The sequence below is a fragment of the Crocodylus siamensis genome, chromosome 4, assembly GCF_052110815.1.
Source record: "Crocodylus siamensis isolate JL-2025a chromosome 4, ASM5211081v1, whole genome shotgun sequence".
NCBI classification, from domain to species: Eukaryota; Metazoa; Chordata; order Crocodylia; family Crocodylidae; genus Crocodylus; species Crocodylus siamensis.
Genome location: NC_143398.1, coordinates 173,132,358 through 173,159,852, shown reverse-complemented (window position 1 = coordinate 173,159,852; position 27,495 = coordinate 173,132,358). Strand labels below are relative to the sequence as shown.

At 41.4% G+C, this 27,495-nt stretch overlaps 1 protein-coding gene and 1 long non-coding RNA gene across 2 annotated transcripts in view; one reads left to right on the top strand and one right to left on the bottom strand.

The window, feature by feature from the left end:
- SPAG16 (sperm associated antigen 16) overlaps positions 1–27,495 on the bottom strand; it is a 947,700-nt gene that overhangs the window by 406,801 nt on the left and 513,404 nt on the right. Inside the window, exon 11 of the mRNA XM_090041227.1 lies at positions 10,559–10,702. Coding sequence (XP_089897353.1) covers positions 10,559–10,702 — 144 coding nt within the window. The remainder of the gene's footprint in view (positions 1–10,558; positions 10,703–27,495) is intronic.
- LOC149867181 (uncharacterized) overlaps positions 20,408–27,495 on the top strand; it is an 80,082-nt gene continuing 72,994 nt past the window's right edge. Inside the window, exon 1 of the long non-coding RNA XR_016441613.1 lies at positions 20,408–20,539. This is a non-coding gene — a long non-coding RNA (uncharacterized LOC149867181). The remainder of the gene's footprint in view (positions 20,540–27,495) is intronic.

The following is a 27,495-nucleotide window of genomic DNA, read 5'->3' as shown; positions in this document are numbered from 1 at the left end:
GTGATTTTCTAAGAAATGACTTCTGAACTCCTCTGTTGTCTCCATATAAATGCAGTTTTCCAGCTGCTCTTATAGTTTTCCATGGTCTCTTGAAGATTAACAAGACCCACATATCAAGGTCAAGTAACACAAGCTAGCACTTATTTACAGCTTACATACAGATGAATGCTATTTTGTTTATCTAGAGCTGAAAGACTTTACTTTATAATGACTTTTAGTAGGTCTTTGAGTTATGAGTCTGACAATGTCTGCTTGACCTGAAAGCCTCCCTAGCAATAGAGAATGCATTAAGTGAAAACTGTAATTTTAGCATAAAATCCAGCTATTAAACAGGATACAATAGCAGGATAATTCCTCTATTGCTTTATTCTCCCATGAAAATAAAATATTCTATATAAGATTGATATTAGAAATTATTGAAATAGTAGGGAGAAACATTTTTGCTGTCAGCAGAGCTTTTAAAGTAATACTGAGTTTGTATACACAAGATGCTTAACTATGCAGAAGCATAGTTTACTGTGCAGCAAGTGTGTGGATTTACACATATGCAGCCCCTGATGCACTGGGGGAATCCCGGGGCATGGAAACATACCACCACTTCAAAGGGGTCATGCACTGGGAGCACAGTATCTGCCAGCATGTCCTGGAGGGCACTGCACACCTCCAGGACAGCCTCCCCAGCAATGGCATTGCCTACACTAAACAGGTGTCTGACATACTGCAGGCTGGCAGGTGTGGCCAGCTTCAGCAGGGTGAGGGCCAGATGCTTGTCTGCAGGGAGTGGTGCTCATATGCTGGTGTTCTGCTGCTCCAGGTATGGCCGGACCTGCTTCAGGAGATCCCATAAGGTGACCCGGGTCATGCAGAAGGCCTGCAGCCACTGCTCATCATCCCAGGTATGCTGGATGATGTGCAGCCACCAGTCCTGCCTGGCCCAGTGGGCCCAGAGGTGGTGGTGCTGGAGGCCCTGGAGGGCAACAGTGGCCCTGGTAGTGGCATCCTGGAGCCTGTCATTGGCGCTCCTGCTGGGGTCTGGCCAGTCAGGCAGGGTCGAGGCAGCAGGTCCATGGTGGTGGCCCTGAGACAATGCACAGTGGCCTGGCAGGTGGTCACTGAATGTGGGGGAGCTGGCTGGGCCCAGACAGCTGTGGGCCAGGTGGTGATGCCCATCAGGAGCCCAAGACACTGGTTGTCAATGCCATGGGCCAGACCCACCATAGCATGGGGAGGCACAGGCAGCAAAGAGATCATTACCATGCGCTCCCTCTGCACTGTGCATGCTGCTCCTAGCCAAGGGAGTGGTTGGCCAGAGAGTAGTGAGCAGGGTTGCCTTTTGAAAATGCTTGTCAGCTGCAGGCAGCTTCAGCTAGAGCCTGAAGCTTCCCCTGGTGGTGGCAAAGACCCATTGCCGGGCCCTGGGAAGTGGGATCAGTTGCCAGCAAATCTGCTCCCACTTTCCCTCATGTATAGACACCTGCCCGGCACTGTTTACTTATGAGTAATTTATTCACAAGTAAGCTGATGCCACATCAAATGAACATGTAGGTGTGCCCACTGACACCATGACTGAGGAACCCCAATCATTGTCAATCATTTTCCTTTGCTTTTGCTACACTAACCATGTGCAGTTATTATTATTAAAGAAAATTAGTTACTTTGTGCAAACCAAATAGAGAAAAGCCTGCATGTTTTTTGAATCAGGATGACTGAGTGTTTGATTTGCTGTGCAACCAGTTGCTGTTTCTCACCAAGCAAACACTGATGCATGCAGGCATTATCATTTCCCAGAAGACTGATTTAGATTTATGTGGCTATAACCGCTGATAATAAAACTCTACAGACTGGTTCAACCTATAGGGAGTCTACAGATTTAGAGCTAAGAAATGTATCTGGGAGGAGTGATTTTTATCTATAATTCACCTTGATATTCAAACCAGATATGGGGTCCTCAAAGCACAGAAGTTCACTATGAAATCCTGAAATCTAAAGAGATATATTCCAGCCTGTCAAGCCTAACTCTTTGTCCTCTACAATTTCCCCCAAGCCTCTCTAGAGGTCAATGATGGGTGTGCAACCACTGGTACCATGATTTTCATCAAACTGTTTTCTTCTACTTCTCTTCTCCCCATCCCCCTGTGGATTCATTACTTTTCATTTGTTAACTTTGCCCCTCTACATTCCTGAACCAATCTGCATAATTCTGTCCTTCTTTGCCCAAATGTCCCTCTTCCCCATCAGCAGAAATTAGGTCCCATGCCTCCTTCCCTTTTCCAACCTCCAATAACTTTTGCGCCAACCTTTGCTCTGTCTCCTGTGTCTGTCCTCAGCACTACCTCTACACTTAACCTCACACTGATCCCTCATTTTTCTGCAGTTTTCTTGCTGCCTGTTTCTAGAATGCCTAAAATACATCCTTTTATGTCATTCACAACCTCATCTTATCTTACTCTCTACAGCTCCTGACATTGCAGAGAGATGGACCCATTTATCTTAGATGACTGCTACAGCAGCCAGTTTCTTATGGAGGCCTCTCTTTCTTGTACTCTGCGATCTTTTCTTTGCCTTATTTAACCTGCAACCTTGGTTCTACTCTTCTACAAAGGGCACATCTACATGAGACACTGACTGCACAGTAGCTGAAAAATAATGCACACTAGTGCACCACACCATAGACACTGCTAATACGTTACTGCGTGATATTATTAGGCTACTGTGTAGTAGCATTACTTAAAATATGTCTGCTAGCACTACGGTGCAGTAACTCCAGTTACTGTGCATTTCATAGATTTCATAGACATTAGGGCTGGAAGGGACCTCGGGAGATCATCGAGTCCAGCCCCCTGCCCAAAGGGCAGTACTAAATAAATGTGCAGTAACAACTGCGCAGTACCATCTTATGTAGATGCACCCACTGTGTTCAGTAGTATAAGTTACACAGTGCCTTTTTTGGTCACCTGGTCTCACAAACTGGAGGTCAAGATTTTTAGCAAGCATGACACAAATTAGCTCTGCATTCTCCCCTCACGTTACTCCAATCCCTTTCCTCTGCCTGGTCCGCTGCTCTTCTTTCTGCTCGCTGCCCTCTGCTCCCTGTCTGAGCTGCTCCTCTGCTTTCTGCTTTCTACTTTGTGCTCCCTGCCTCATCTGCTTCTCTGCTTTTTGCTTCCTACCCTATCTCTGCCATGCTGCCTGTTTCTTCCCCAATCTGCTGTGAATGTGGCCTGTGGCAGTTATGGCTGGTAGGTTGAATAGCCCTGTCTTACAGCATCATTTATCAGCTGTTTCCTTTATGGCCTGCTGTTGTGTCTTCCCAAAACTTCCTGCCCATCAGCGCTAATAGCGTTCTGTCTGCTGTCAATGAACTGCCATTGGCCCCTCTTTTCTATCACATCAAACATAAGCAACTTTACTTTCAATGCCTTTCATGACCTTTTTCCCACTATCACCTTTCATTTACTGTTGAAAGGATGATTCCCATGTGTAGTTGTTCAAAACTGTAAAAGACTATTTCATTAAATATGAGAAAGGTGTGGTATGTTCTTTCTACAAAAGACACAGAAAGAGTAAACTTCATTTTTCTTCCTCAGCAATTGTTAGCTATCTACATAGAATGTTGTCTTAGTTCGACAGGATTCTACCAATCCCTTTAACACAAGGGATTGAGGACTATATCAAATTATTATTCATAGTTATTTTTAGATTCAGAGGATCTGAAAACAAAAGTTCATGGTTATTTTACAGACTCAATCCCCATTTTTTGCATGTGAAAAGCTACAAAAAAGTTCAAGGGATTGGGCACTCTTAATATCCATAACTAAATTAATGTCACTGACCATTATATTACCGTATGTGGGGAGAAAGTAATATAGCATTAAAACATTCCATTGTGAGTTTTATTGGTCATTAACATATGCCTCAGGTAAGTTGTGAGGGCTGATTCTGGAACTATCCAGGACTGTTATTAATAGTCCAATAAAATATGATGCATGCCCTAAAGTATGCTATTTTCAATGATTTTCTAAAGAGTGGAGTCTAAGCTTCCTAGGTGATTCTAGAGGTTGCTAGTAGGTACAACTTGTTTACTATCCTAGACTCAGGGCCACCCTAAGTCATCAGACATTCTGCCCACTTTATCTAATTCACTCATACTTCTAATGCCATAATTCTGTGTGAGGCCTATATGGGTGGCTATGGGAGGAGGTGTTCTATTTCCACCATCCTTTATTATACATATTCATGATTAGCTAAAATTTTGCCCTAAGGCATTTCACTAAAAAAAAGAATGCTGGAAGCAGCCGATCCATCTGCAAAGTGCTGTTCAGCCAGTTCGGAGAAAAAACACAGTGGGGGTTTTTTTTGAAGTTTGACCACTTGTCACCTAAACTTCAAAAAGAAGGCAACTCTTCCTTCCTCTTCCCAGCTGCTGTATTCTGTAGATGACTGGCTGTGTTTGAAGTTTTCTTTTCATTTAAAAAGCTCAAGGCAAAATTCTACTCTCAGATACACACAGTGGAGTACAACACAGACCTTCTGTTCCCTCTAAGTGCAGAGGGCTAGCTTTGCTCTCCCTGTAGATTTTGTCTTGGGGGTACATGCATATAGGGAAAGCACAAGTTATGACTAAGAACCTCTCTGCAGACCCAGCAGGAGAACTGGACACCAAGTCCAAAGTTGTATGACATTCAGCCACAAACCCGATTCTTGAACTACAGATGACTCACTCCTATCTACCCACTGTGTGCCAGTGTGGTGGGAAACTATTTGATCTATCTGAATTACTGATATTAATGAATGCAAAAATTATTCCACTTACAATTAGATGGAAACATTCAAAAAGGTGTAAAAGAATTAGGTACCCAAATCCCATTGAGACTCAGTGTGAGTTTAGCATTTAATTCTCTTATGTACTGCTTTGAAATCATAGATAGAAGTCACACATATACCTTCATAAAGAAACCAAAACCAATCTTCTTTAAACAGAAGAAACATTGGCAACCTAGGAAGAGCAGAAAGCAGAACTAAACTACACAAAACTTATGTATAAATAGAGAATCTTCTTCAAAGCTCTTCTTCTTCATACTCTTTTTACATTACCTACTTTTCAAAAGCACAGCTAACTCAATAGTTCATGTTTAGTGTTCCTCTCTGCAAAAAAATAATAGTTAATGATGGAGGGAGCATTACACAACACTGAAATTTGCTTCATCAATTACCATATTACTTGATTAAGAGATGAGGTTTTCCCCTACATTTAACACTGGGGAGCCCCTCTTCTTAGAATTGAGTATGAAGTGGTGGGGACCAGGCAGCTGCTGCAGCTCCAGCTCTGGCCCCAATCCAGGGTTGGGGTTGGAGTGCAGCCACAGCCACAGCCACAGCCTGCCCTTATTGCCACTGTCCCCCTGCCACTCCTCCCCTACAGCCTCAAGCCCTGATTGTCCAATCCCCCCATACTGCTTCTCCCCATCTTTCCCTCATACTCTTTATTGTTCCTCCATGCCAGCAGGCTCCATTGCAACTGCAGCCTGGAGCACAAAGCACAGCTCCACCCCAGCCTTGCAGTGGTGTCATGTTCATGCCATTGCTATGGAGCAGGGCTGGACTCATCTTCAGTGTCCTCAGACTGCAGCAGGGATGGAGCCTACTGATGCCAGAGCAAAGGTAAGGGGGAGGTGGAGGGCTGGTGGTGGGGGACTGACTTCGGGGGGAGACGGGAGGAAGGAGGGCGGGGACCCAAGACTGTGAGGGGTTGAAGTGGCATGGAGAAAGAAGAAGGAAGGGAGAGAAAGGGGGAGTGGGTGGCCTGAGGTTTGGGGGGGCAGGTATAAGTGGTGAGGGGGACAGGTTTCAGGGGCAAGCTGAGTGCCTCCCCCACTGCCTGTCCCCTAACACATGACCGACACTGCCTCTCCTGCATTGCTCCCTCCACTGCCTGTCTCCTTATGGGTTTACCACTGGCACCCCACTGTCTGCCCCATTACTGCTCCCCCACTGCTAGCTATACCACGTTGCCCAGTGCATCCCTCACTGTCTGTGCCCTCAGTGCCTAACCCATTACTATCTTTCCACTGTCTGTCCACCCACTACCTGCCCCATTACTGTCCCCTCATTGCCTCTCCCACCACTGCCTGTCATAGTGGGTGGGGGGCGGTGAATTTAAGATGATCCTCCGATAATTAGATTCTATATATAAAGCATTATAATACATGTGTAAATTGTATGTGTATAGAATCCAATTACTGGGGGAGAGTCATCTTAAATTCAGGTCATCTTGTAGTCAATGTAATTATGGTATTGTATAAATTACAGGTGGTATCTTTATAAAAACGATTTAAATATCAGAAAAGATTCAGTTCTTGGTTTATAAGCTGTAAATGTAAAGGTGTTCAAGATTTCTAAAGGGACGCAAAAACAAACTATTCATTTCTTCTGCCATAAAATATTAAATTAAAGTAGAAAGTTAGAAGTATGGTGATTAATTATGCTTAAGCCATGTAATATTTGTCCCATAGTATTCTGATGTAGACTTGGATTTTAAAGTGACTATAAAGGAAGTGTTTTATTAATTTCAATCCCACTGATTAGTTTTTCATCATTTTTAAGGTCATACTTAGATGCTAAATAGAAGTGTAGTTGAAACTGATCTTGTCATGAGTTTTTTAAAAGTCACAAAGAAATTCTAGACTTTCATTCTATTTGTAGCAAAATTGTAGTCTAAAAATAAAGCCCAAGTTATATCAAGTGGCCAACAATTAGGAAAATCAAGCCCATAAAATGTAGGAGAACTGTGATTTTAATAAGTTCTGAAGACACCTTATTATCGATCTTACAGTTGTAGGAGCTGGGCTGGGACCTGTCTGTGCTAGGTACATCAGCAGTTCCTTGATGCAAGGAGGACAGTCTTCCTTTAATTAGGTAGGCATTGGGGAATCCAGAGATGGCTGAAGAGGCCAGTCCAAGAGCTGCATGTTTAACTACAGACATGGCAAACAGTTCCAAGAGGAAGGAGTAAGTTTTGGTAATACAGAATCACAGCTCTTTTCCTATGTCTCTCTAGTCTATCTGCCTCCACAGTGAGGCAAGTCTGCTCAAAATGATTGATATCTTGCCATACGGTACCATGGGGAGTGATTCAATGCTCAAGTCTCCCAAATATTGATATAAATATCACATTTTTTCAGACTGGCCTTTAAGGCATCATTGACTGTCTTCTTTTGACCACCTCTACAGTGTTGACCATTGGTGAGTTAGGAGTATATAACCTGTTTCAGTAGTCAGCTGTCAGGCAATCTTGTGACATGCCGTGTCCAAAAAAGCTGGTGCCACATAAACATGGTTTCAGTGCTGGTGATGTTTGTTTGAGCTAGAATATTAGTGTTAATTTTTTTTCCCTTCCAATTGATGTGGAGGATGTTCTGAAGACATTGCTGATGGCAACGACTGAAAGCGGCCCTCTAGTTGTAATATGCAAAGGAGCAGCTGCCTGGGTTAGGGTGGATTGGTAAAGTGTTTTTGTTTTTGTGAAGTTGATAGTGAATGCAAGCACTTTATATACTTCACAGAAGCAACTAAGAGTGACCTGGAACTCTTCAATTGAACGGGCATACACAACACAATCATCAGCATATTGAAAATCAACAGTGGAGGTGCTGGTTGTCCTGGATTTGGAACATAACTGACTGATATTCCCATCCATGCAATATTGGATGCTGACTCTAGATGGAAGCCAATCAGCAGAGAGATGCAAAATAGCTGAGACATAGATGGAAAAGAGTGTTGGTGCAATCATACTCTTTCCTTGACTCCAATTTTAATAATGAAGGGAGCATTTTCAAGCCATTGCTTAGTTCAGCTGTTGTCATATCATCATGAAGGAGTCTGATGGTGATAACAAATTTTAAGAGGTATCCGAATCTCATAAGCATCTTCCATATGGGGTCTCTGTTGAATAAATCAAAGACCATAGTCAGGTCAATGAAGTCCATGTAAAGATCTTGCTGTTGCTTGTGGCACTTTGCTTGCAGTTGGCTAGCAACAAAAATCATACCTATTATACCTCTAAGTGAGGGAGGCAAGTGAATACCTCTCATGAGGAAGGCAAATCTATTGAGGAAAAAGTGGGTGAGGATATTCCCAGCTATGGACAGGAGCACAATACCACAATAACCAGGATAATTGCTGCAATCTATCTTCTTTCTTGAAGATGGTAATGATTGTGGCATCTCTTAGGTCACTAGGAATCTATTCATGTTTCCAGATTTTCAGAAGAGTAATTTGTAGTTGATGAGAGAGCTCTTGACCTTGGCCCCATGGGTAATCCTACCAGGAGTATAAAACTGGAGTGCAGGGCCTCCTGGGGTCATTGATAGCACACAAGCCTCTATGTAACATCAAGGTTGCAATTCATGGGAGAGGAGTGCTAGGTACACAACAAATCAGAAAACATCTGCTTTCCGTCAGACCTAAAAATATTACAATACAATTTTAACAATCTGAATATATACCAAAAGGGTGGGAGAAAGAGTCTATTATTATGTTTGCTTTATAGATAGGAAAAGGTCATATATTTCTACTCCCTGCACAATATATGTGCAAGATCTGGGTATTGAACTCAGTTTCTTTCATCATTGGGCAGTAGTATAGCCACAAAAATATCCTCCTTTTCAACCCTTGGGTTAATAAATTAGTGGCTTTCTACATCTTAATTCTGACAAATGGTACAACTTTTCCATTTTAGCTTGATTATGTCCCTTCTGTAACAACTGATGTGTAGAAATTCCGAACTGAAAAATGAATACTATGATTAAATGCATTCTATCCCTTATATTATATTTGCCCATCCATTTGCCCATTTATAGTTGCCTTGAATTATCAGGAAAATATTATAATTTTTTCATATTTCTGTAAGTATTCAAGAAGAGAAAATTCATATTGCATGTAAATAGTGATGTGCCTCACCTCATTTTAAATTTCAGTAATTGAATGAGAAACAGGAAAGTCTATTGAAAGGACTGTATGCTGGTCAAAGACTAATGAGGATTCTTTTCTGAGTCTGAGTCACTGGATGTCATGGTAACAATGCATTATTGAAATCTGATTAGTATGCCCAGAGGCTTTATAAATGATAGCATGTTCTTCTAATTATGCTCTCTTTTCTCAGTGAAGAGTTTTATGTTTGTAAAGAGGTGAGAGGATGCCATCATTTTTCCTTATCTATAAATCAGATATCAATGTCCTGTGTACTCACCAATTCTACAACACAAGTTATCAATCAATGAAAAAATATTTCTGCTCCCTTAAAGAAAATGGAAACTTTCCGTTTCTCTTTTTACACAGATTTTACTGTGTTTTTAATTTCTTTAAATCTGCATAAGTGTCAGGGGTGTCTTGCAACACAGAGTATTGTTTCTAACGGTATAACTGTAAATGTAGGTGTTCTGAAGTACTGACACCATATTTAGGCTCCAATTTTGTACTCCTCATAGACTCCAAATTCCAAGGATAAAAAAAAATAATGAATGGACGCTCTGGGTGCTTAAACAAAAGCAGATCAGGATTCCATTTGCCATTGTAAACAGTTTCACATCAATCCAGAAAAACACTGGTAAACATTTACCTATAGTAAAATTCCACCCCAAATGAGAACACAGTTCTTCACTTAGGCCTACAGTTGTGTAGATGTTGGTGTGGGTGTATTAGACTGAATGATGAAGGATGATATGTTAAGCCAGTAAATGCCTTGGAATTAATTTGAGTCTCCTTCTTCCCCTCCCCCAAAGACAGTAGAGATGATATGTTGCAAATAATTAATTAAATGCAATATCAGGGGTCTAAATAGGTCTTTTTAAAGATGAAACTTAGGCTGAGGACTCAAATAGGTGTTGACTGTGTTAAAAACAGAGTCCTACTACAACTGAAAACCCATAAATCCATTGCAAAATCTTTTTAAGGCACATAGCTCTAATCCTACCAGATGAAAAACCTATTTTCTCAGAGTAAAATAATTATACTTCTCAATGGGATGTCCACCAAATCCAATTAATTATCAGAATATTTCAGTAACTTATATATGATTATTTCCTGTTCTGAACATCCACTTTTGTTTGCCAAGTCATGATTTGACTTTTGATGAAGGGCAAGTGGGAAGCTCACAATCTCGCTCCTTAACTCAACTGGAATATTTTAAATAAAACCCACAACAAATTATTAAAAGGAAAATAAACTGCTCAGTGTCACTAAAAATTCATGCCAGGCATGCTATGGTGCATGACCACAAACAGAATAAACACAACTAGACCTGAAAAGCTTATTACACCTTGTTAGATGTTCTGGCACGTGGACAAAGTTTGAGATGTACAAAATACCAAAAGCAATCAATCTTAAGTCAACACTGTGAAAGCCAAAGGTACATTTATCTACATGTTTGGAAATTCAGCAGGGAGCATAGGGTTATACTGAGAATAGAAAATCATCAAAGCAGGCCAGTGAGGGAAGAAAGAGCAAACAAGTACTTCGCCAGGAAGGATTAGGGCTGGTTCAGGGTACTGTTTACACTAACCTTGGATGAAAGCAGCAACCAGAAAGCCAATCGGTGTGACCTTCACCTGTCATAATGATGTTCCCATTAGGGAAGGCCCACATCTTCCAGAGGCGGTCATCACTTGCAGTAACTACGACGTCTTTCCGAGGATGCAAAGCAAGGCTAGAAGAAGAGAGACACAGATTGGAACCGGCATCATTTTCATCAAAAGAAGCATGACTATTTTTAGTAGAAGGTGAGGTTTAAATATTACTGTAATTTTTAGATAGTAAATACAAATATTGACACTTCTAAAAGCTGCAAGATATACAAATACATTGGATGCTGTTGGCCATAACTTGCTTCTACTGAAGTAAATAGCAAACCTCCATTGGATTCAATAAGATCAGTTCTGGCTTCTAAATTTCAAAGCCCCGGTGTGATAAGCCACATATTTATGATATCACAATTATAAATTATGAATAGAACCCTACCTAATTCACAGGGGTTGCCCCCTGGTTTTGCAGGCAGAATGTAGGCCCGGGTAGCTGTTTTGTGGGCAGAGTATGGCTGACCCCTCCTCCCCCTCACACCTGTGATTGGTCACGGGGATCCAGCAGCCCCACCCCTCACCACTGACTGGCTGCAGAGGCTGCCTAGCATGTGTCCCCACCCATTGCTACTGATTAGCTGTCCTCCATGCAGCCCCATCCCTTGCAGCTGATTGGTGGAGAGGGGTAAGGTCACATGACAGGCAACCTTGCAGCCAATCACTGGTGAGGGGTGTGGGCAGCAGCCATATTGCTGGCAGCCCGTCAAGCAGGCAGCCCCTCTTTCCCCACTTCCCCACCCTAGCAAGCTACTATAGTGCTCAGCAAGTCCCACCATAAGCTTCAGAGATTCCACAGATTACACAGGCATTGCCTGGATTTTACAGGCAATGCCAGATTTTGTGGAATCTTCAAAATCTGCACAATTGTGAATTATGTAGATCCCTACTTACAAACCAACAAAAGCAATCACTAACACTATTCCAGAAAAATATCCGTACAAACTATTAGCTTGCTAGTGTGCCGCAAAACAGAAAGAGAGGGCTAAAGGGATTGTCTGCTTGTTTACTAAGCCCATGTGCTTAAGGTCTCCAAAGTACAGGGACAACTAGTTAACTGTGAATTACACTTTTGTACTCATGTTTTATTATTCATATGTTAATCACTATTCATTGCAAATGGGTTATGCTTAACAATCCATTTCAGATAATATATTCCAGCTATGCTATGTATCCTTTGTTTGTATATTGCAATAATGTAAGTATGCTAGACATGTATGTGCTTATTTCAGCTCCAGCCAAACAGTCAAACAATTCAGTTTATTTTGAATTTGCCCATCATATTAATGGGTAAAATGCACCCATGACAGAAAACACAAACCTATGAAAATGATCATAATAGCATCATTTTTATATGCATTTCATTATTCTATATAAATCATACTCATTATAATTGAGTATCAATTTTGCACTTGGCCCTGCATCCAATATGGAAGTGAGCGATGCCACTCTGAGTAAATTATTTAGGGCCTTGTTACATGGTAAATTTGCGCAGGTCCTGGAGCTCTTAACACTTGAATTGTCCACACTTTAACACCTGAAACTAGTTTTAAGCACTTACGTAAATCAAAGTTATGCCTCTCTGGGGCAGGATTCTCTGGGTTACACAGTTTCTGTTACACTAAAGTAAAGCCACTCTAGATTACCTTAGTGTAAATAGTTTTTGCAAGAGACTGGTGGCAGAGTAGAGACTGGGGAAGCTTTGGGCGGGCTGGTCCAGTCACTAGGGAAACTCAGCACTGGGCAGACAGCTTGGGCCTGCAACTGTGCTGGCCCCAGCAGCTTTACCTTAGGCCCTGGGAGCCAGGGAAGCTGCAGACACAATGTTCCTGCAGCTGGGAGCCTGGCCAGCAGCCAAAGCATGACTCCGACCAGCCAGGTTCCGGTTTTGGGCGGTACACACTGCCTCCACATGCGCTGCCCCACCTTTTTCCCTGAACAGGTTTTTTTGACCCCAGAATCTTCCCCTCACTCCAGCGCTGCAAGGTAGCACCATGAAGAATGCCTGAATGTGCAGTGTGTGGCACTGCAGATGGCTATACTTGTCTGGATGCAGCCAGGGAGTGCTTAGTCACCACCTATATTTATCTACCAGAGGCATAGCAGAACAACTTTTGCACCCTGGGTAGTGGCTGAGCATCCAGAAGCTCTGGATGCTGTGCTGCCAGCAGTAGCACTTATTTTGCACAGCCCACCTTTTTTCCCTTTCCTAAAAGGCAGTGCCCAGGGATGCTATGGTTGTCCCCTTCCCCAAGTTATGCTACTGATGTGTACAGTGAGAAAAAATAAGAAGTTTAAGGTGTTCTGTTGACTTAACCTCATCTCTTTGGAACAGAGAAGTTTCTCAGCTATTTGCAGAGCGAGGGTCTAGAGGGTCTGTCTCCCATCCTCCATTTCTGGATACAAATCACAATTGTTTGGCCTACGTCCTTTGTTTTCATATTCACCTCTCCAGGTCTCCATGCCTCATGGGTTCCCTGCAACTGGACAGGATTGTAATTTGCTCTTTTTACCCATCCTGCCCAATCATTGGAAGCCATTTTCTTTCCTGTCTGCAAGCCACTGAGACACTTGTCTTCAAATCTAGCCTTTAACCTTCCCATCTATCCTTTATATCATCTGTTCTTCTTTCACTGATTAAGGTTTCTATAATGCTTTGTGCTGCTCTGTAAAAATAAAGAACTTACTATATTGGAGAAAATACAATATTGCCATTGGAATAGAACCCACAAAATACGTTTTAGAGACTTTTCTTTTTAATTGCAGAGCTCCTACAAAATGATGTTGCTACCCAAGATTTTTTTTTCATGAAATTGTACAGGCATACAGTGAACACCACTTAATTAACAGCAGACTGGTGACATAACTGCTGTTGAGCTGCTTATCAAAAAGGGAAGCCCATTCATCCAAAAAAAGTTCCATATGCAACCTTAATTAGGCAGCTCTGCCTTCATTTTTTGGCAACCAGAATTGTATAGATTTTTGCTTCATCTTTGTTCATAGGGCCTAATTATTTCCAGCACAGAAGACTTAGCGTGGACTGGGGTGGTAAAAAAAAAATCCAATGACAGGACATGTGTGACACAAACATTAGCTTTCTCCTCCTCCTCTTCCTCCCCTTACTTTTTGTGTTTGTTTGTGGGGGAGGAAATGTCCAGAAGAAGGCAGTGGTGGGAAGACAGCCAGAAACAGATGAACTCTTAGATATCTGCTGCTAAACTGTGAAAACAGGTGTATTTGCATCTTGTTTTAGCATTAGAAGCCATTTAAATTCTTTTGTCCCTTGCTGCAGTAGATATATAGTGCTTCCAGTAATTTGTTTTCAGAACATTTATCTATTATATTCATTTATCTTGACTGAACAGTATATAAAATACAGAATTTTAAAACATTGGCAAAATTTTTTTCAATGTAAGTACATACCACACGAATATACACAAAAATAATGTTATCATTGTAAAAATCAAGTAATTAATTTTGGCATTTCCTAACTTTTAAGATCTTTTATTTTAACTTGATTTGACCCCACTTGTGAATTCATTATGCTACAGCCAAACTATGGGATTCTCAGAGCATTACTTCCATTGAATCCATTCCTTAATCAGTGCACAAGATAGGCAGCGCTCAATGAAAATTTTTAACAACTTTCGTTTCATGCCACATCCCTCTGAGGCAGAGAGGCATGCTTAGGCATGTTTAATTTTACAGATGGAAGACAGCAAGACACAGAGATACTAAGCCAAAAAATATGTATTAATTGTTTGTGCCTGCCATGGGATTCCTTGGATCTAATTATTCAAAGTACTTTACATTTTTGTAGTATTATTTATGTTCAATGATCAGCTCTTGGTAGGAGCACTGAGATCTCCTGGAAATCTGGCCCCAGGTGTTTCAAGGTGAGGACCCAGAAAATATGGAATACAAAGTTAATAATCATGAAAAGCTTGCTTTAAGTGATCCTTCTAGCATCACATAGGAAATTTATGTCAGAACAAAGGATAAACCAGGTTTCCAATGTGGCATTCAAAAGCCTTAACCACATGGGGAAAAACCCATAATATCAATTTTAGATGTTTATTAATAAAATAATAATTTAGTCTTATGATGTTAAGTTGTTACAAACTTGTCTTTCCCTTTAATGGACTTTAAGATGATTGCAATTATTTTTATAGTGAGGACACTTTGAAGAGGTTGTTTTTTCTGGTTGTTTATTTTATTTGATGAGAATTGCAGGATACTTAAAAATGTTCCAGTAGGCTTCTGCTTGTTCTTAGTCCTGAACCAGTCTCTAATATCAAAAAAGAGATAATCCTGTTGGGAATATTAAACATAGCCCAATTAGTCTTATGTCTAAGGTATCACGATCAAAGGGTAAGTATCACATTTATGCAAAGCCATTCCAAGGAACTTTGTATTTTTATTTACTATACAAAATATAAACAAAGTTGGATTCAGAAGAAGCAATGCAATATCTACAACCTAAGATGCACTCACTGAAAAGGCCAGAAGGTACTACTGTATCACATAAGGATCTAAAAACTGTGCCTGTTGGAGATGCGAAGACTGAGCCATCAGCCTTGGAATTATAGCATCTTAGAGAAGTAGGGCTAGAAGGGAACTCCATAGGTCATCTAGTCCAGACCCCTGCCTGAGGCAGGATCATCTGTATCCAAGCCATCCTATGCAAATCCATAATCTAACTTCTTAGTAAAACTACCATCAAACCTGACTCAACACAAGACATAACACCCTAACCTGTCACAGATAAAGCAGGGGGATCATGGCAGCCAATGCCCCACTCCTGTAAAAGGTGAATATATGCTCAAGAGATCCCAGGTAAAATACCACACTTTCAGCTACAGAGGAAGGCAAAACCTCTCCCAGTCCAGACCAATTTGACCAATCTGAAAACTCCTTCCTGAACCCAAATATAGTGATTGGGCTGACCCTGAGTTGAGGGGCAAGACCCTCTAGCTTTAAGACCCAGCATAAGGAGGACTGGCATATCCCAACCAAGATCCCCAGCTCTGACTGCAGTCAACACCCAATTCCTCTGAGGAAGATCAAAATAAATTAATAAAAAATCCTGATACGTAGTAGAAAGCAGGGTGGGAGGAGTGAAATCCACTCCCAGTCCCATGTGGCAATCAGCAAAGCCCATGAGCACACGAAATACCCATCATCAAAAATGGGCATAGCTACCTATGGCTATCGCTGCCCAACCTCTTCTTGAATACCTCCAATGACAAAGAGTCTACAAGTTCCCTAGGCAGTTTTTCCACTGCCTTACTCTTCTAACAGTGAAGATTTCCTGATATTGAATCTAAAATTACTTTGCTGCAACTTTAAGTCATTGGTCCGTGTGCTTGTCTCTGCAGCAAGAGAGAAAATTTTCCTTCTTCTTTATAGTAGCCCTTTAAGTATTTCGAGACCATAAACATGTCCTTGCTTTTGTCTTCCCTGAAAACACAAATTTGGGTAAGATGGGGTTGGAACAGGAGTTGATAAAAGATATATGATTAATTTGTATGTGGCTATAGGAACTCCTGTTTTTCTCTTGGAGAAGAAAAGGGTAAGCAGTGCTAAAAGGACATAAATTATTTTCAAAACACATTCCCTCTTGGGCAGGCAATCATACCAGTTTCTGCAGTTGATCCTACTCCTTTCCTGAATACCTCTCCTGTGGAACAGGCAACCAGTTCCACTTCCTTCCCATCTTATTTAGAGCTACTTAGTCCTACCTGCTAGCATACCATAACAATGACTGCTTGACATGTAATGCAGGAATTTACCACTTGAATTTAGCATAAATGAACCCCAAACCCTTGCATTCTTATTCATATCTTTAACATTTTCCTCCTTGAAGGGTGGACAAGGAAGGAAAAAATATGGAATAAAAGCAGGCAAAGAATGAAACAGAACATAAGGAAGTCCTGTAAAACAGAAAACAAACAGACCGTCCCTCCTGTTCCTCTTCATCACAAACACAAAATCTCTTGTCAAAGGGGCATTCATAGGATCATAGAAAAGTAGGGTTGGGAAAAACCTCATGAGGTCATCTAATCCAGCTCCCTGCTCAAGGCAGGATCATCCCTGACTACAAGTACCTGTCTAAACTGCACTTGAAAACTTCCAGGGATGGAAATTTCATGCTACTCTAGATAGCCTGTTCCAGCGCTGGTTCACTCTCATAGTCAGAAATTTCCTCCTAATCTCCAGCCTAAATTTCCCCTGTGGCAGCTTGAGGACATTGTCCCCCATAGCCATCTTTTCTATAACTACCCATCAGGTATGTGAAGTCTGTTATCAAATCTCCACTCCCACCTCAGTCTTCTCTTCTCTAGGCTAAATAACCCTAGTTACCATGGATTTCCCCTTTTATTAGGGAAAACACAAATTTCTCCTTTTGGCAGAGAAACCTGTGATACTCCAGTTTTGCAAAGAGCAGGAACCCCCGCCCCCCTGCCCCAGCAGGAATTTAGGCTATGTGAGCATAAAGCAGGAATCAAATTTAGGCACAAATAGCTAAGTCACATTAGCACCGTGTAGACAGTCTAATGCTCATTAACACAGTGTGCGTCAATGGATACACAACACGTTAATGTGTATTAGTGCATCTGAACGTGCTAACGTGACTTAGCTATTTGCACCTAAATGTAATGCATCTTAATGTGCATTAGCATGTCTATGTGTAGATGCACACCTAAATCTCCTTAATGCACCTTAAGTAAAATATAGTGAAACCTTGACACTTGCAGTGAAGATCTACTGTAAATTACTCAGTTTTGCACATTAGCAAATAGGTGAACAAACATAGAAAAAAAATCAGGGATTGCACATAATGCTTATGGCACCTTGCACAAAATATTCATTATTACAAGTTTAGCTTATTTTAAATTATTGATGATATTTCATTATGTATTCTAATGCATAATAGAGTCTTTTTTAAGATTAGGGAGAGCTGGTAAGCAAACTTCCATACAGTCTAGCTTTCTGCTACAGTATAGTATAGCTATATAAAGCTTTCTGTAATTTTTTATGACAGAGGTGCCTTTTTAAAATTATATATCAGATGGATTAACAATGTAGAGATAAGAGATAAAACTTTACAAGTATTTTTTGTAATTTTACATCCATGGGTAGAATGTAAGTCTGAGGGGAGAGTCTAAGGCAAGTTTGAGAGGAAAAGGAGTCCAGGAGATTTGGCAGTACTTTCAAGATACCCTATTAAAGGCACAGGAGCAAGCTATCCCTATGTTATGAAAGGACTGAAAGTGCAACAAGAGACCAGCCTGACTAAAGAGCAATCTCTTCAATGAATTGAAACTCAAAAAGGAATCTTACAAAAAGTGGAAACTTGGTCATAGTACTAGGAAAAATATAAGAGCAGCACATAGGCATGTGGAGAGAAAATTAAGATGTCCACATCCCAATTTAAGATGGAACTGGCAAGGTCTTAAAAGGCAATAAAAAGGAATTCTACAAGTATGGCAAAAGTAGAAGGAAGACCAAAGAACCTTTAGGTCCCTTGCAAAATGCAGAAGGCAGTCTAATTATAGATGATGCAGAGAAGGCTAAAATATTTAATGCCTTTTTGACCTCAGTCCTCACAAATAGGAACAGCTATCAGATGATGAGCACAGTTGGCAGCAAAGATAGGGAAAGAGAGAAAAGCCTAAAGAAGTGGAAGAAGAGATTGGGATTACTTAGAGAAGCTAGATGCTTTCAAGTCAGCAGGGCCAGATGAGATGTATCCTAGGGTACTGAGGGAATTGTCTGAGGTAATTTCAGAACCTTCAGCTATCCTCTTTGAGGACTTGTAGAGGTCAGGTAAGATCCTAAGTGACAAGTATAGTGCCCATCTTTAAGAAAGGGGAAAAAGAGGATTCCAGGAATTATAGATCAGTTGGCCCAACCTGGACAATAATGGAGTAGGTCTTCAAGGTGTAGCAGAAAGGCCCCTTTGTACATTTTCCTTCTGGACATGGATATAACAGAAGCCCCTTCTTGCCTGCACCCCCCTCTTCATTTTGTGCATTTCTTTTCCTTCTAAGTATTGGCAGAGACCTAGCACACTCATTGCATGAATGTGGCAAGACTCAGAGCCAGCCAGAAAGCTGAAGTGGCTCTCTGTAGAAGAAAACTAGAAACTACATCTACATATCAATTAAGCTCAGTGTCACTACAGAAAACAAAAGAACTAAAATATCCACTGCTAAGTTTGTAAATATATCCTGTGCTAACCTAACTCATTTACTGTCCCCAGAAGGCTTTGATCCTCACTACCACATTGTATTTTTATATATTTTTCACAGTGCATTTTCATATTTCATCTGTCTCATCTTTACCATGGCATTTTGTGTTTTATATTTTATACTTTTAAACTCTTAAGGAATGTAGAATGCAGTTATACCCTGAATCATTGTTAAAACTGCATTGAAATTGTAACTGTAAAGTGATAAAATCTGTTAAGTGAATGTGAGTGAATGATAATCATCAGTAGACAATAGCCTAGCCAAAGGAACTCCATTTTAAGCTAATCAAGCTAAAGAACTGATTCTTGGAACTGAGCATTCACCCTATAGACTATTCCTGTAACCCATGACAATACAGCCATTAGGTCACTAAGTCAAAGGTAGACTCCCAAAACTTCAGGTACCAGCAGGCAGAGACCCCCGTGACTAACAGCTGTCAGGTACTACTCAAGACCCATGTGGGACAGCGACCTCTGGATTGGGTAGCCAAGATGATGCTGGGGGATTACACTCGTCTGCCAGAAAGGGATAAAAAGCAGTAAAGCATGATCCTCAGTGGTGCCCTCCCATCCAGCACCTGACCTACCAAGACAGAAGGACAAGCAGGCAACCCCCTTCTGGAGAAGACATTGCCTTGAAGGAAGCTGACCATCAACAGCAGACTCCAGAGACTCGGATAGGTAGATATACTGACACCAGTGCTCCCACAATCATTACAGCAGCTACTATACACTATACTACATGGGTTTAAATGACTGGGTATATATGTGTTTGTGTGTGCTAAGGTGACTGGTACCACCCATAACTCAGAGTTTGCATTTATGATTTTATTAGTAACTTCACATCTGTCCAATAAGCTAGAATTTATTATGATCCCTTGAATTGGTCCTTTGTAGCCAACATTATAATCTATTGGGAATCACCTAGAGAAGAACAGTGTCATCAGGAGTAGCCAGCACATATTCACCAAGATCAAGTGATGCCTGAACAACCTGATTTTCTTCTCTGATAAGGTTTGAGGCTCTACAGATTAGGGGGAAACAGTAGATGTGATATACCTTGACTTCAGCAAGGCTTTTGACACAGTCTACCATGACATTCTCTTCAACAAGTTAAAGAAATCTAGATTAGATAAAATATTGTAAAGTGGATAGAAAACTGGTTGGATCATTGTACTCAATGAGCTATCATTAATGATTCATTGCCTAGAGGAGGTAACAGGTGAGGTTCCTCAGTGTCCAATATTGTTTAACTTTGTCATGAATGATTTGGATGACAGAACTGTGTGCATATTTAGCAGATTTGTGGATGACAGCAAAAGTTGGGTGCTGCAGATGCTTTGGAGAGTAGGGCTATGATTGAGAATGACCTGGATAAACAGGGGAAATGATCCAACATCAACAAGGAAATTAAACAAGGATAAGTGCAAAGTCCTGCACTTGGAACAGAATAATTACATGCAAAAATACCGACTGAGAAATGATTGTCTAGGCTTCAGAACTGCACAGAAGGGTTACAGTGGACCATATGCTTAATATGAGTCAAGAGTGTGCTCCTGTCACTAAAAACAGCTTTGGTACCAGAGGATTGGAGGATTTCCAATGTGATTCAAATATTTAAAAAGGCTCCAGAGGTGACCCAGGAAAGCACAGGCTGGTGAGTCTAACTTCTGTTCTTGGAAAACTAGTAGAAGCAATAATTAAAAAAAAAGAACTTTTCAGCATATGGATGAACATAACTTGCTGGGGAGGAATCAGCAAGGTTTTCCCAAAGGTAAATCATGCCTCATCAACTTAGTAGAGTTGTTTGAAGATGTCAGTAAGCAGGTAGGTCAGTGTGATTTAGTTGATATGGTATATCTTGACTTCAAAATGCCTTTGATAAGGGCCCTCATCAGAGGCTCTTAGTAAAGTTAGGTAGTCATGGGATTATAGGGAAGGTCCCTTTGTGAATCAGAAATTGGTTCAAAGATGTGAAATAAAGAGTGGGTATAAATGGTCAGTTTTTGGGATAGGAGAAATTAAACAGCAGGGTCCCCCAGGGATTTTTATTGGGACCAGTGCTGTTTAACATTCATAAATGATCTAGAAAATTATTTAAAGTGGTAAATACCAAGGCAGACTGAGGAATTACAGAAGGATCTGGCACAGTTGAGTTAATGGGCAACTAAGTGGCAGATGAAATTCCATGTAGATAAATGTAAAGTGGTGCATATGAGCAAAAATAACGCAAAGTATACCAACACTATGATGTGCTTTACATTAGCTGTCACCACAAAGGAAAGAGATCTGGGAGTCATTGTGGACAGTTCACTAAAAACCCTAGCTCAGTGTTCAGCAGCTGTTAAAAAGGCAAACAAAATGTCAGGGATTATTAAGAAGAGAAGTATATGGAAACATGGAATGGAAAATGGATTCACAAAATGGAAAGTATCACTGTGTCCCTTTATAAATCCATGGTGTGTCCTCACCATGAATAACATACCCAGTTTTGGCCCCCACACCTCAAAAAGGATATAGAAGAATTAGGGAATTTCCAAGGGGAGCAACAAGGGTGATTAGTGGTATGGAGGGGTTTATATATGAGGAGAAACTAAAGAGGCGAGACTTATTCAATTTAGAAAACAGGTGGCTGAGGAGGGACATGATAAGGGTTTACAAAATACTAAACAGTGAAGAAAAAGTAAATAGAGATTTATAATTTACTACCTCTTATAATACAAGGACAGTCATCGTCCTGAATCCTGTTTTTCTCTGATAAAAAATCACAAATTTTCCGACACAAAAATCGCAAATTATCTGACAAAAACCCCAACATCTGTTATTAAAAACAAAAATCCCCCGCACCCCTCCCAAGCCTTGCTGGTGCCCTCACACCCCCCCAATTTCTCCACCAACCCTGCTGGTGCCCCTCACTGCGTGCCCCCAGCCCTGCTGGTGCCCCTCAGTGCCCCACAACTGCCCCCCTACTAATGCCTCTTGCCCCCCACCCACAGTCCCTGCCCCCCAGCCCTGCTGATGGGGGCTCTCAGCTGCCAAAGCTATGGGGCTAGGGACCCAACTCTACAGCTCCCTGCCCCCAACAGCAGGCAGCTGCAGCACAAGCAGCATGGAGCCAGCTCCCCCACTGCTGCTGCCTGCTTGGGTTGGGGTGGCACCAGCTCCTGGCTCCCCCCAGCCCTGCCGGTGCCCCCCAGCCCTGCCAGAGGGGGCCCCAGCCCCCTGAAAGCAGGGAGCTGGAACAGGATACCACCTAAATGGTATCCTGTTCCAACCCACTGAAGCCCCTGATAATATATTAGTATAAAAAGTGAGCAAGGTCCTGCACCCACTCCTGAATACTTCTTGTGACCAATATGAAGGTGTGTTTCAAAAGTGCATGCAGTCAGTGGTTTGGGGAGGGAAGTTGAAGATAGATGGGGGATCCCACCACTGGCCATTTTCCCACTGATTAGTGCTGGTGGAGGGAATGGGGTCTGTGGCACTGCCCTGGTAAAGTGAAGTGGATGAATTGGGGAAGGAGGAATAAACTGCTTACTTCTCCAACCCAGCTTGCTGTAGGTCCAGCCCTATGCTATAGGATAGGGTTCTCAATGAGGAGAAGCAGGTCATCCCAAATGAAGGTCCTGATGCTGAACTCAGTATTTATACTTGATAATTATGCAAGATAATATAAAATATTAGGACAGTGAATGTACACATTACTTTAAACTTGCCAGTTTCCACTCCACTGAAAAGACTGATGATGTGATTTCTAGAGTTGCTTATATTGATGGAATTTTTACTTTGGTTGGCAGAAATGGAGTCAATGTTGATGACAGGTCTCTACTGGGTCAAAACTGGAACATTCTTGATTTTGAGCAATGGGAAAAAATCTGCAGTTGACAAAAATGGTGAATAGCCTCTCAGAAAGTTGTAGGATTTTGGTTCAACAGATGAGGGTACTCAAGAGAAGTTTACAGGCCCTCTACCAAGGGTAGGGTCTTCTGGCTCTACCAAAGATTTTTTGGTCAAGTCTACTTATATTCTTCTATCCTGATAGACAGTATGGGGATTGAAGAGTTTTTTACAAATGCGTTTGAGATTACTGTATTTAGAAGTGCATCACAGAGTTTAAAGAATTTGAAAAAGAACCAGTGGTAAGTATCCATTACCAGCTTCAAAGGCTACTTGTTTTATCATTTAATGAGATTTAAAAATTATTGCACACTTACATAACTTGGCAGCTTGACAAAAAAAAAGAAGGAAAAAGAAAAAAGCAAATTCCATATCGGGCTACATTATCTATACTATACCACTCAGTTTGGTTCTAGCTAGGCCTCAGTTACAGTATTGTGTACATTTTAAGAAAAATGAATACAAACTGAAGAGGATCCTGAGGCAAATGACAAAGATATTAAAAGTATTGGAACATAAGCTATATGATAAAAGACTGAGAGAAGTAGGAACGTTTAGTTTTGAGAGACAGAGAGAGAACAAGGGGGATGGGGTATGCTAGCAATTTTCAAGTATTTGAAAGGCTGCCATAAAGAAGGAGAACAACTGTTCTCCCTTATCCTATAGGACAGAACCCAAAGCAATGGGTTAAAATGGTAGCAAAACAGAATTACCTTAAATCTCAGGGAAACAGACAAAATAAAATCAAAACTGTAGACGTAGCTGTCCAGAGAAGTTGTAGAACTGCCTTCATTGGAGGTTTTCTAGAAGATGGATTAAGCAACTGTCTTTGATGGTCTAGGAATGGTTGGCAGCTATACACATACTTCAGGGGGGAGTGGGGAGAAGGGGATTCATTAGAGTGACTCTTGGGAGCTGCTCTAATTAAAACACCTGCAGCATCTTGTGAATTCAGTGGTCTGCAGTTCAAAATGGTGGTGGGGGAGCTTTAACTAAAGCTCATTCAACAAGTTTTAGTTAATGCACCTCTGCTGCCATTTTGAAATGCAGGAATGCTGAATACATGAGATGCCACACTGTTCTGATTTGAATGCTCCAGCTGACTCATTTAGTCAAGCCTGCTTCAACTTGTTCTAATCAGAACATGCATAGAAGTGCCCACTATGATTAAACCAGGGGAGACCAAGATTGCATTTAAGATACTTAAATACCATTTAAATTCTTAGTAGGGGGGAAAGGCCTTTCTCATAATGCTAAGTAGCATGTATATCAGGAGTCCAACATACTTTTCAATTTTTTTCATGTATTCATTCTCTACTTTTGCTTGTAAAAGTGCTGCTTATCACTACTGACCAAATTCATTTAGTCTAGAATTTCAGATTTTTTTTCACTGTGCTATGTTACTTTTTCCAGGAGTGCTCAACAAAGGGTTTTATTTAGTTTTGGTTTTGGGGTTTTTCTGTCTGCCTTTAATCAAGGTGTTTGGGCAGTTGACAGATTACCAGTTTTCTTTACAGGGAAAGGTTATGTTTTCTTCCAGCTAGCAGGACCTATGGATATGTACCCTTTCAATTCAATACATGACACAAATTAGATGATGCCAAAGCTGTGACAGTCTTTATTTAAATGTCAGATATCTATTTTTAAGTTACAACAAAACTAATGCAAATTTAACACACAGATAATTTAATGTTGAGGTCCACACCACCCTTCCGCCCTGAGCTAGCATGGCTAAGGCTTGCCAGTTCCTTGAGCTAACAGCATGGGAGTGATGTAACAACGAACATCATGCTAAGTCATATGAATCACCTACCCAAATGACATGGGACCCTTTTTACAGTTGGGTGATCTGAACACAGCCTTCAGCACAGGTCCAGAGCAGAGCTTGCACTCATACGTCTAGAACTTTAACAAGATGCTTTAACCCCTCTGTTACTGCATTCCACAAAGTTTATTTAAATAGATTTTTGGGAGCATAAGAGGAAAACAAATATTTTATTATATTTAGGGAGTAAACAGATCCTGGAAGAGAGAACAGAGAGTAGGTGGGGTATCTATTACTTGATATACCTATGGAACAAATTCACAGGTAGTGTAATTTATGCAGCATAAGTTGATGTATTGAACTTTTACACATAAGTGGCAGAAAGGAAGTGTGTAGAATAGGAGTAACAGAGAGCACAAAAAGGCATAAGTTAAAACACTTTGCTGGTGTGTAGGATTAACTTATACATTAAACTTAGACTGTACTAAAGGCACTTAAAATGCAAGTGGCCACGTGTTAGAACATATCAACTCATGCTAAGTGTCCTCTAAGGCCCTTGAGAGACGCTGAAGTAAAGGTGTGGATGGGATCTGATGAGGGATCCCAACAACTGTACTTCCTGCTGTGAAGAGGCTGGTGATGCCTCTTTGCAGGAACCCACCAACCCTGGCCACAGGTCACCAGACAGGCCATGGTCACACCGCAGAGAGCCCTTGGTGTGCCCAAAGCCAACTTTACCAGCTCATCAGGTGAGTCAGATTGGCTCTTCCGGAGTCCCGAGAGCTATTTCCGGCAGGGCAACCCAACATGGAGAGGGAGAGATGAGGGAGAGGGAGAGAACGCAGGCTGGGTAGAACTGCTAGTCAGCAGCTTGAAAAGGGACCCCAGGAATGGGGCGGCAGACCAGTTTGGTCTGAGAGCTTGGAAGAGCTCAGGAAATGCATTAACTGCCGCAGCAGGTCATCAATTACCACCGTGGCTCATTAATTACCTAGGTGGATTGGCAATAACAGTGGCACCTGAGGTCACAACTTCAGGCATAGAAGGCGGAGAAGAGACCAAGCGCACCGGAGGGGGCACGTTTTTTCGGGGCTATTTGACAAACCAAGCACACTGGTTGACGTCCGGGCCAGGGTCAGACTTAGGTGGACAACACCCCTCCTGAAAATAAATGTTACATCAAGTTGTAGCAGGAAAGAATCAAGAGAACCCAAAGTCTGACTATCTGGCCGGGGTTTTCTCAATGGTGGCGAGCAAGTGAATGTATCGGGATGCTGAGGGCCACATCCCTATGCGGTGATTACCTGGCACCTGCCATGCCACATGTGCAATCCAAGGCTCCCCCTGCACCAGCTAGTAGCAAGCTTGGCTCCCAGCCACAGTAGGACACAATGTGCTTCTGGGGCTGGGAGCCTGGATCACCCAATCCTATGTGCTCCCTTGGCTGGAAGCTCTGACCAGCTTACCGGAATTCTAGCCACAGGAATGCATGATGCGCTTCCCCAGCTGGAAGCCCAATCATCTAACAGGTCTGTCATCTGGGGAAACATATTTTGTATAATAATTTTGTGGCATATTCCCCATTCTATCACATCATTAATTAATTGATTGTGTGGCCTGGTCACTATTTACAATGTGATTAATCAGTTAATCACATCTTAAATGGAAGATCTGTCAGGGGCCTGAACATCTCAAAGTTATGCCCCAGCAGGCAAAGATTAGCTCTGGGCCATGTTATGTTAGAGTAACTTCAGTCTGCTCCATGGAGATAAAATGAGCAATCTGCAATCCTCCTGCATCCAAGAATACACCGCTATCAGCACCCCTTCCCCACAGTAGGGGAAATACCCAACTGACACAGCACTGAGGAGACGATAGTGTAGAGTGGCATCTCCTCCAGAAAAACTCAGATAAAAATTGCGTCTTTAAAATCAGAATTCCCGGATGCACAAAAGGAAAGGAATGCATCAAGAAAAATATTCCTTTGCTAAGGAAAATAGGCTGTATCTTTGCATGCCAAGCAGGTACCAGTGCCATTCTCCAGGGAAATGATTCATGGGCCAGTCTTCTCACAATTTTTGGATAATGTTTGCTCTTGTGATGCATAGAGGGAGTCATTTCTAACACTTTTAACACAGGGGCTATGAATAATTTTGTTCCTTGGAGAACTCTGCCTCTGAAAGTTCTGTTCACATAGCATGCAGGTTACTATAATTCACTAAAGCATCACTGATGGTACCTATTTACTGTAAATGTTTAATTTATGTTGTAAACTCCTCGAAAGAGAGACTGTCTCTTCAAGATAAGTTTGTATAAAGCCTAACAACAACAATCAACACCACAGGCATGTCAATTCTTAGCCATTCATCATTTTGAGCTGCTTAATTTAGGGTGGATGATGATATGAAAGGAATTTTCTAGTGCTAAATAAACTATTTAAAAATTACTGAAAGAAAAGAAACCAACCTTGCAAACGTGCTACATCTGAATACAAGATATTTTATGTAAATAGCAACATCACAGAAGTGGTAAAGACTCTTTCCCTGGTCTATGGCTGAGAGAAATGTTTAATATTTAATGATCAAGAAGAGCCCTAGAACAGCCAGATATACCTGGTCACATCATGGCTGACCTCTGTGCAGGTACACAAGGAGGAGGATTGTTCGGGAAACCTTGTGCAACAGCCATTTTTCACTAACAAGTTCGCTGATCTCTGACAGTGCCTTCTAGGCTATATTCTCCCTCATTTCTTCCAAACCCACCAATAGAGATGGCCAGATACAGAATCATAGAAAAGTAGAGCTGGAAGCGATCCTTTTTCAAGACAGGATCATCTTCATCTAAACTACTCCAAATCAGTGTTTGGCTAACCATCTCTTAAAAGCTTCCAAGGATGGAGACGCCACCAGCTCTCTAAATGTTTCCAATGTTTAACTATACTCAGAGTTAGA